The 10,144-nt window shown below is 24.4% G+C and overlaps 2 protein-coding genes across 2 annotated transcripts; one reads left to right on the top strand and one right to left on the bottom strand.

Moving 5' to 3' along the window:
• Positions 1-3,960: 3,960 nt before the first annotated feature.
• On the bottom strand, positions 3,961-4,860 carry Phum_PHUM421370 (uncharacterized protein; the record flags this gene model as incomplete). The annotated part of the gene is made up of 2 exons (XM_002429094.1): positions 3,961-4,325; positions 4,557-4,860. 2 exons carry the CDS (start codon positions 4,858-4,860, stop codon positions 3,961-3,963), a joined length of 669 nt encoding a protein of 222 aa, XP_002429139.1.
• Positions 4,861-5,040: 180 nt separating this feature from the next.
• On the top strand, positions 5,041-6,586 carry Phum_PHUM421360 (uncharacterized protein; the record flags this gene model as incomplete). Its single annotated transcript, XM_002429093.1, has 4 exons — positions 5,041-5,117; positions 5,303-5,937; positions 6,121-6,411; positions 6,552-6,586. The coding sequence occupies 4 exons, from the start codon at positions 5,041-5,043 to the stop codon at positions 6,584-6,586; spliced, it is 1,038 nt and encodes a 345-aa protein (XP_002429138.1).
• Between the last annotated feature and the right edge of the window lie 3,558 nt (positions 6,587-10,144).

Genomic DNA, 10,144 nt, shown 5'->3' with positions numbered 1-10,144 from the left:
TTGTTTCATTATAAAAATATTTTTCTATCATATCGGCAAACCAAAATTTGACATATAATATTGACGTAAATTCGCTTCCTTGTAAAAAAAAAAAATTAATTTTATTATTATTATTATTTTTTTCTTATCAATTTTATTATCAACATATCGTACCTGTTTGAATTAGGTACATAATGTTTTACAATTAATTAAAATTAATTTTGGTTTTCCGATATAAATTAAAATGACAATACATTAAATTGATGCTTAAATTTTTTTTTTATTTTAAAAACCCGCGAATAAAACGATTTGTAAACCATTTTCATTGTTACCAACCTAATAAACAATCATAAACGATGTTTAACATGTGCTGTGCAGTTAGGGACGCAGGTTTATTCTCAAATAAAAATTATTATTATCTTGTGGAAAATAAATAAATAAATATCCATCCATGAAATAAATAAATATTATTTAATTTTTTATTATTATAAAGGTAACGTTTTAAATTATTTTTACGTATTATTTTTATTTATGTTTTTTTAACATTATGTACATATACGTTATTAATGGTGTAATAAATAATAATAATAATAATATTTAAAAAAAAGAAAAAAAATTACATATAATATCCTCCAGCAATAACTGTTAAGCCCGAAATATAATAATTATTATTAAACATTTATTTTTTTAACACAATTATTATTATTATTATTATTATTATTATTATTATTATTATTATTTGACGTTTTTTTTTTAACTCCAGGTGATTATTATTATTATTATTATTATTTTTTTTTTTTTTAAATAATTAATTATTATAACTTTATTTATTTACTTTTTTTAAATGTAAGTATATTTGGGTGCCTTTTTTTTCATAACGAGCTTTGAGGTGTGTTATTAATACTAAAGCAAATAACGGCACATAAATAAATAATAATAATTAATAATAATAATAATAATACTCAACATTATTGTTATTATTAATAAATATAACGGCACTAGTTGTAAATTTTTTTTTCATTTTTATTTTTAATAATTAATATGTTTTTAACCGTATAAAATGACAAATATTACTCATTATTAAACAAAAAAAAATTAATTTATTAATTTATTTATTTCGATTGTTTATTATTATCATCATTTTTTTTTGTTTATTATTAAAAAAAAAAAATGACGCTTACCTAGGTTAAGAAAGGAGAAGGTAAATAAACTACATATTTATTAGTTTGGGTTGTTAACTTGAGACTGTGATTTGAATAATTTGAGTATTTTGTCCTTATAATAATAATAATAATAATAACCGACTCCTTTCTCGCCTTTTAAGCTAAATCGAAATTAATAATAATAATAATAATAATAATAATAATAATAATAATAATAATAATAATATAATTAATTAATAAATAATATATATATTTAATAATATTAATAAATATTTAATTTTAAGATATTAATTATATATATATATATGAGTGAATTATTGTTACGAACTTAATTGATTGATTATTAATTTAATAAGTAATTAAATTTATTTAAATAAATAAATAAACGTATATACATATACATACATACATATTTACATAAACGATGACGTATGTGTATATACATATATTATTATTATTAATATTCTGTCTTTTACCAAAGAATTGTTGGTTGAATTAATTGTTTGTGATTGACGTTAGAGTTGATTATAATGAGAAATCGGATAAGATTGATTATTATTATTATTATTATTATTATTATTGGTGGGGGACCATATTTATTATGGATGCCAAATAATTAAAATTTTTTTTTTTTCAAATATTGGGTTAATCGACGTGAGAATGATAAAATAATAATAATATTAATTATTAAGATTTTTTTTTTTTAACTGTAAACAAAAAAAAATTATCGCTGTGTATTTTCGATGTTTTCGTTGGTAAATTTAATAAATACTAATTATTAATATAATAATAATAATAATTCATAATAATAAGTAATAATAATAATAAAGATAAGGATAAATAAATAAATAATAATAATAATAATGTGTCATAGCTTAATTTTAAGTTATTTGTATTAAGTAGTTGTTCTTATTATATATATATATAAGTGCTTTAAAATTATGATAAAGGTTTTAGATTTTATAATATTTACCTTTTTCTAAAATTTATTTTTCCTTATTTGTTTTAGGATTTTCTTTCGAAGAGAGAAAAAAACCTTTTTTTCCTTTTGTGTGAAAAATATGAAAAATTAAATTTAAATGTTTTTTTTTTTTTTTGTTTTGTTTGTCTGCAATTGCAATTCCTAACGAAAAAAAAGAAAAAACTAAAATGAATTCAAGAGATTTTCAAAAGATTTTTTTGAAGAATAGAAAGAAAAAAAATCCCTCATCCACAAGTATGTTATTTTACATATAATTAACTTTAATTTAATGATAATAATAATATTAATTATCATTCTCTATGATTTAAATCCGTCGTTAACCGTTAAATTTTAGGTTTTTTTCTTTTCTTTCCATAACGTTAATTAAAAGCAACTTGTTTAGCATAATTATCACAATCTTTTATTATAACCTCATCAAAATTAATAACAATTTAATGTAAATAATTTTATTTATAGGTAAAAAGAGAAAAAATTTAAACGTATGTCTTCTTGTCACATTGTTATTTAAATGAAGGATCGTGTAGCATGGAAAACGAACCTCCTTCAAGTACTTTCAAGTACCTTCCATATTCGGTAAGTCATAAATAATTTTTTTTTTTTTTTTCTTCGTTGGGTCAGTAGGATTATTGGGTACCTCACAGTACGTGAATTTTTTTTTAACGGTTATTTTTTTTTTATTACTCTTTCGAAACGTCGGAGGGAAAATTTTTTTAAAATGCATTTAAACTTTTTTAGTATTTAATAATTAACTTTTTAAACTTATAAATAAAAGGAACAAAAAAAAAGTTCACGCACACATGTTCAAAAAATAATTTTTTTTTTTTATAAATATTTATTCGTTAAATTTAAATTTTAAAAAAATTTCCTTTAAAAATTTTTTTTTTTTTAATTGAATGAATTATTTACGTGAACACATTTTTTTTTTTTTTTTAAATTTGTAAACATTATTTTTTTAAATAGTTTATAATGTTTTATTATATAAACAAAAAAAAATTATTTATTTTAATTAAAACGTGGTTTTAACGGTTTTTGTTTACGTCACGTCACATGTTGTCAAAATTTATTTTAACTTGGTTGGGATTTTTTTTTTTTCGAATTTGAAAATTACAGGATGTGATTGAAAAAAATTAATAATAATTATTTATTTATTTATTTATGAATTTTATTGAAAAATATTTTTTATTTACATTTTTACACGTTTAAAAATAATCATCGAACGTGGGGAGAGAGTAGGGAGGAGGGAGGGGATACAGAACATTTTTAATTTATTGCAATTTTATAATTTTGAAAAAATTTTTTTTACTATATGTTATTATTATTATTATTATTGATAAAAATGCTGTTGTGGGTGGCGAACAATTTCAATGTCAAGATCAATTCAAACAAGCACAAACGTATAAATAATGAATTGATTTTATTTTATGTAATTAAATTGAAATTTTTTCTGCCTTTTTTTTGTCGTTTGTGTTCAAATTTTATTAAAATTAAATGGCGTTCATATTTATTAAATAGTTTTAATAAATTAAATGAAAAATTGTTTCATATAACAAAATTTTTTCACAAAGTTATTAAACGAAACTTTTTTTTTTTTTTTATAACTGCAGGCAGTTTTATAAAAAGTCTTTGATGTCTATGGCTTTCAGTCGGTTTTTTTTATTTAATGCCTTTTTTTTTTGATGAAAGTTTTTTTTTTTTTTATATATTATAAAATATCGAGATGAACGATCACGATGTGTAAAAAAAAAAAAAATTTTAATTTTTTAAACTTTCATGCAATAAGTAACTTTAATCGTAAAAATAAAAATAAATATAATATGATGTCGATGGTTTTTCGATTCATAAAAGTCTGTGAAGTCTTGAAGGTCTCTTACTTTTTTCAATGACGTAAAATGATTTGGGTTTTCCGTTTCCGGTAAAATATTTGTAAAATGAATTTTGTTTAGGAATGGCGGGTACGTAATAATTAGGACCGTGATTTTTATTTTTTATCTTAGATACTTCGTTAACGTATTTTTGATTTAATTTTTTGTTTATGTAATTATTGTTTTTTGTATTTTCTTGAAAACGATTTCCTCCGTGTTTTTCGGTTATCGATATATTTTGTATCGGAGAATCTGATTCCACGTGTAAACTGTTGACATTCGTGTCATTCAAACCGTAATCGTTAAATCTGTACAATTTATTCCTGTGATATTTGATTACTTTGAAACCGTTATCCGATTTGTCTTCGTATTTGTTTTTATGTTTGTTTTTCTTATGTATATCCTGTCGGGAATATTTTGATGGCGTTTGATTGGGTAAAATTTTTATGTGGTAAATTTTGCTGTCTTCATTTGCGTTTCGAACGATTCCTTTTTTCGCTTGTGGCATTTTTTTCAAAACCGGTATGTTCCAGTGATATATTTGTCCGGGTTTTCCATTTGTTCTGAAACTCGTTGCCGGTTTGGACGATGCTTCGTTTTTAAATTTTTCCGGTTTCATGTGAGAATAATATGGTGAATGCGGAGGAAGTTTAACGACGAACATTCGTGAATCCGAATTGGAATTGTAAAAATCATTATGATATCTTGCTTTGTTCGTTTCGAGAGCTACTCTTTTGTTGTGATGATTTACTGGAGTTCTTTGTACGAGATCAAAACCCAAACGTTTAAGTATGGCGTGAGTTGATTCTGTTGTTAATTTACTCTTGGTTATTGATATCACCGAGATTAATATTAATAATTGTATTGATTTCATTTTGTCTGAAACAATAAACCAACAAAAAAAAAAAAAAAAAATTAGTGATGATGCTGATACGTTGGATGAGCTCATGTTATTTACAATTCGGTAGGTATAGATTACGAAAGGGAACTTTCAGAATATAGAAGGGAAGTTAATAAAAGAGTAGAAAACTTTCGACATGAGAGAGCAAAATGGATGTCTCGTGCGGTCGAGGAAGTAAAGGTCAAAGTAGATGTTGCCGAAGAAGTCGATTCAAATCTTTATAATGGAAGGTCAGTATCATGATGATAAAATAATTAAAAAAAAAAAAAAAAAGATGGATTTATTCGATGGATTTTATTGAAAAATTAAAAAAAAAATTTAGGTTTTTCATATTAAAAAAAATGAATTTTAAAACGATTTTCCTTCGAACCCACCATAAATCCCTTCGACCATTAAAATATTACACATTAAATAGAAGATTAAGAAATGACGTTGTTGAAGATATTCCAAAACCAACGCCAATGAGAAAAACTTTCAACGAACTACTTAAAAGGGATTTGACTGTACCCAATTTAAAATCTGTAAAAAAATTTCCAAAAGCTAAGGAAGATGCCACGGAATCTAAAGTCGAGAAAAGTCAATCTATTTTAGAAAAATTAAGAGCGGCAGCCAAAAAAAAAAGAAGACCAATAAAGGCGTGTACCTGCGAACATGGAAAAGAAATTACATTTGTAATTAAAGGTGTTTGCCTTTGCGACAACAAACACTTGAAAAATTTTGAAACCGATAAATCGTGCGGTGAATATTGTAAATCGAGAATAAGCAGAATGCAAACACGTTCGGACCATAAAGGGGATATGAAAGTAAGGGATTCAATTGAATTGTATAAGACTAAAAAAACCGAATCTGGTACTAATGTTCCGGATTTATCTGAAAAAAGTCTTCAAAAAAAAGTCACTTTTGTAGACGGTCCTCTAGAGAAAAATGGGAGTAAAGATACAATAAAGAAACAAAAATGTTTTCCAATTAATTACGATTACGACAAAGATAATCCTCCTACCGTCAAAACAAGTGCTCCAAAAAACCAACAAGAAAAGGAGAATAAAACTGGTAAGGTTGAAGGTGATGGTGGTGTTGATGCTGTTGGTGAAAACGCCGGTGGAGGTGGTGTTACGGCTGTTGGCCAAGACGGGGGGGGTGGTGGTAAAGCCGGTGGAGGAGGTCTAGTTGATGCTGTTGGTGAAGTCGAGGGTGATGGTAGAGCCGGTAAAGGCGGTGATGCAGCCCGTAAAGGGGGTGATGTAACCCGTAAAGATGGTGATGGAGCCGGTAAAAGTGGTGAGGTAACCCGTAAAGGTGGTGATGGAGCCGGTAAAAGTGGTGAGGTAACCCGTAAAGGTGGTGATGGACCCGGTAAAAGTGGTGAGATAACCCGTAAAGGTGGTGATGGAGCCGGTAAAAGTGGTGAGATAACCCATGTAGGTGGTGATAGAGCCGGTAAAAGTGGTGAAGTAGCCCGTAAAGGTGGTGACAAAGCCGATAAAAGTGGTGGTAAAGCTGCAGGTAAAGGTGATGACGAAGCCGGTAAAGGTGGTGATGAAGTTGATGATGAGGATTATGATTATGAAAGTGATAGTGATGATGATAAAAAAGAAAAAAAGAAAAAGAAAATTGCGTTAACAGGAAAAAATTCATCTTTAATGACATTGTATAAAAACGTAAAGAATCGAAATTCATCGGATATTGGATTAACAGATGAGCAAAAAGAAAAAATTTTTTTAAAAAATAATTAATAATTACAACTTTTCTCTGACTCTTTCATCATATTTCTCTCTCTCTCCCCTGCGCCCCCGCCCCGCATAATGAAAATAAAAAATTTCTAGTAATAATATTTTAAAAAATCACGTTTTGTCTTTTTGCCAAAAAAAAAAAAAAAAAATTCTCACAGTAAAAGCTTTATGAAAAATTTTACCAAGTGTCGAGTATAATTACTAATAATTACAACCGGGTACTAATCATTTTATTATTATTATTATTTTTTTTTAAATGTATATTTTATCACGAGTCGCTAAATAAATAACGTTCATTTATTTATTTAATTTATTATTATTATTATTAGTATTTTTCAACGTTAATTTTTAACTTATAACCGATTTAAAAAAAAAAAAAAAAGTTTCGTTTTAAACTTTATCAGAAAATAACAAACAACAACAACACACTCGATTGAAACATTTTCTATATAAAAACTAATTGTATTAATTATTTTTTGGATATTTACCTATAATCGAGATTAAATTTTTTTCATATTTTCTTATCATTATTATTATTATTATTTTGAACACCACTTATCTAAAATTATGTTAAAATCATACATATATAGAACCGCCTCCTGTGACGTCGCCACCACATTTTTTAAAAAAATTTTTTTGAAAAATACCAGATACTCATCTGCAAAACAATTTAAAATTTTATAATATCAAATATCTTTAACTTATTCATTCAGGCACAACCTAAAGACAAAAATATCTGTCTGGTATATCATACACACATACTCTCTCTCTCACACACACATTTACTCCCGGCCATTTTTTTTTTTTTTAAAGAAAAAATTTCAAATAAAAAAAAAAAATAGAAAAGAAAAGAGTTAAACCTAATTTAAACGTGGATTTTTCTTTTGGTTACAACATAATAATAATAATAACGTATATGAAATTTTTTTTTATCACGGAAAATATTTTATTTAATTATTTAATAATTTCATCGGTTTGCCCAACCATGACCTGAAGGTGTACACGCACACGCACGCACACGCACACACACACAAACACATGAAATTTTTCGAAAACAAAACGTCAGGAAAGAAATTTAGACCGCAAAATAAATAATTTTTTTTATAATCTACGTGAAACGAAAAAAAAAAATTGACAAGCCACAACAACCTTATAAAAGGATTTATATATACGCCATTTTGAATTTTTTTTTTTTTATACTAGTAAATTATAATTTTCAATGATTTTTACAACTATTATTACCAACATATTTATTTTACTATATTTTTAAATGTGAAAAAAAAAATTTTCTTCTTTGATTTAACCGCACTTGAAGTCAATGTATGGATGAAAAGTGGGGAAGGAAGGAAGGAAGAAAGGCAGGAATGAATGATTTAGGAAAAAATGAGAATTTCATGTAATATTTAACTTTTATCTAAAATAACATTGGAATTTCCTAATTAGATTTTTTCGTATAAAAAAAAGTTTTTTGATGGTGAAAACCGGAAATGACGTTTTTCTTTTTTTTTTTTTTTTCTTGTAACAAGTTTGTTGTATTTGGTAGAAGAAAAAGAAAAGGAAAAAGATAAAATAATTTTTATAGTTTTAAAAAAAAATTTGTTTAAAATTATTTTTTTAAATAAAATTTTATTTATCATTTTTAACAAAATGGCGACCGTTAGTTTAACAGGAAAGAAAAAAACCATAACACACAAAATGGGTTGAAATAAAAAAAAAACTTGATTTACAAGAAACATGTTAAAAAAAAAAAAAATTATTCGCATCGTACCTTTAAGGTATTATTAGGTTTCCGACCTTTTTTTTTATTTTATTATGAAAAGGTGTTGAAGTAATAAAAATTTTTAATTTTATATTTAAAAAAAAAAATGCATTCGGCATATTTTAATAATATTTAAAATTCGTTTTTAAAAAAAAATCATTTTATTAATTATGATTCTTTTTATGTTTTTGTTTTTTGCGAACAACATAATTGTGTTCGAATACGTAATTACGTCATTATTTAAAAAAAAATTACTCTTAATTGTCGATACTCATAAATATATATTTTAAACTATTGTAAATTCAATAACGAGAAACGTAGCCATTTTTTTTTTTTTTTATAATAATTTTTAAACGTGAAACAAAATGAAAAAAAAAATTATTTCTAACAACCATCAATCTTTTTTTTTTTTAAAGTGTTAAAAGAATGGTTGTTAGTTGCTTATTAAATAATGATTTACTATATTTTAACCCCTAGCAATCAATAAAACCTTAATAACAAAAAAATAGAAAAAAGTTTTCATAACATTTTCTTATTAATTATCGACTAATAAAAAAAAAAAAATTTTCCTCCGTGATGATAGTTTTTTCGTATGGATAATTTTATTTTAAAATTATTATTATTATTTGCTAACGTTCATGTTTTTATTTTTATTTATTTTTTATTCAAAAATAATTTTTATTTGTCTTCCATTTTAAATTTAACCGTCGCCAACATTTAAATTTAAACGTAGAATCACGTGATTATGACGTAGTGATGACGTAGATGATTTTTATTTACGTTTTTCCGTCTTCAGTTTATTTACACGTCGTTTACACAAAGCTAAGTACGTTTTCATTTATTTATTTTTTTTTAAATAACGTTTAAAAAAAATGTCTTTGTTCATAACAATAAGTTAGTAAAAAAAGACATTTCCTTTACTTACGTAAAAAAAAAAAACTTTTAAATGTTTTTAAATTTAATAAAAAGAAATATTTGACCGTGAAATGATGGATACAGGGGAGGTTACAAACGTTTAATTTAAAAAAAAAAAATTATGGTTGTTATTAAATTTAAAAAGAAAAGAAATTATACCCTTTGGGTTTGTTTGTAGGTTATATATATACGTTTTGCACGATTAAATTTTTTTTTTTTTTCTTTTTCCTAAGTGCAAATTTACACCAAATTGCCTAAGGTTAATATCTTTATTTAGTTATGAAAATGTATTCTTTAACCACGATGAATAAAAAATATGGACTTTCTTTTTTTTTAAAAATAATTTTAATGGTTCAATAAAAATAGTTTAGTATCCATTAAATAATATCGTGTAAAAGGGAGAAAAAAAAACTTGCTAAAATTTTTTTTTTATTATAAAATAATCGGTCTCATTTTAATGGGGAGAGAAAGAAGACAATAAAAAGAGAAAATAAAAATTATAGAGAAGAGAAGAGAGATAGAAAGAGAGAGAGAGTAATTTACATGTTTTTCGTTTTATTTAGCGTAACTCTTATTAATTCAACCAGAAATTTTAAAAAAATTGCATTTATTTAAAATTCTTTAAATAAACATTTTTAAATGACACCAACAGTAAATTTCTCCCTTTTTAATAAATGAAATGACGTCATCATGCCCTAATAAAAATTATTATTATTATTTAAAAAAAACGTTGACAGATTACATTAAAAAACTATTAAGTTAAAAACGAAACGTTAAGCTTTTTAAATTATTATTAATTAAAAAAACATAAATAAATAAATAAATTGGGAGGGGTGGGGGCGGGCATTATGGT

This window comes from Pediculus humanus, genomic scaffold (assembly GCF_000006295.1).
Source record: "Pediculus humanus corporis 1103172108190 genomic scaffold, whole genome shotgun sequence".
NCBI classification, from domain to species: Eukaryota; Metazoa; Arthropoda; class Insecta; order Psocodea; family Pediculidae; genus Pediculus; species Pediculus humanus.
Note: the sequence above shows the minus strand (reverse complement) of the source record. Positions and strands in the feature narration are given on the sequence as shown.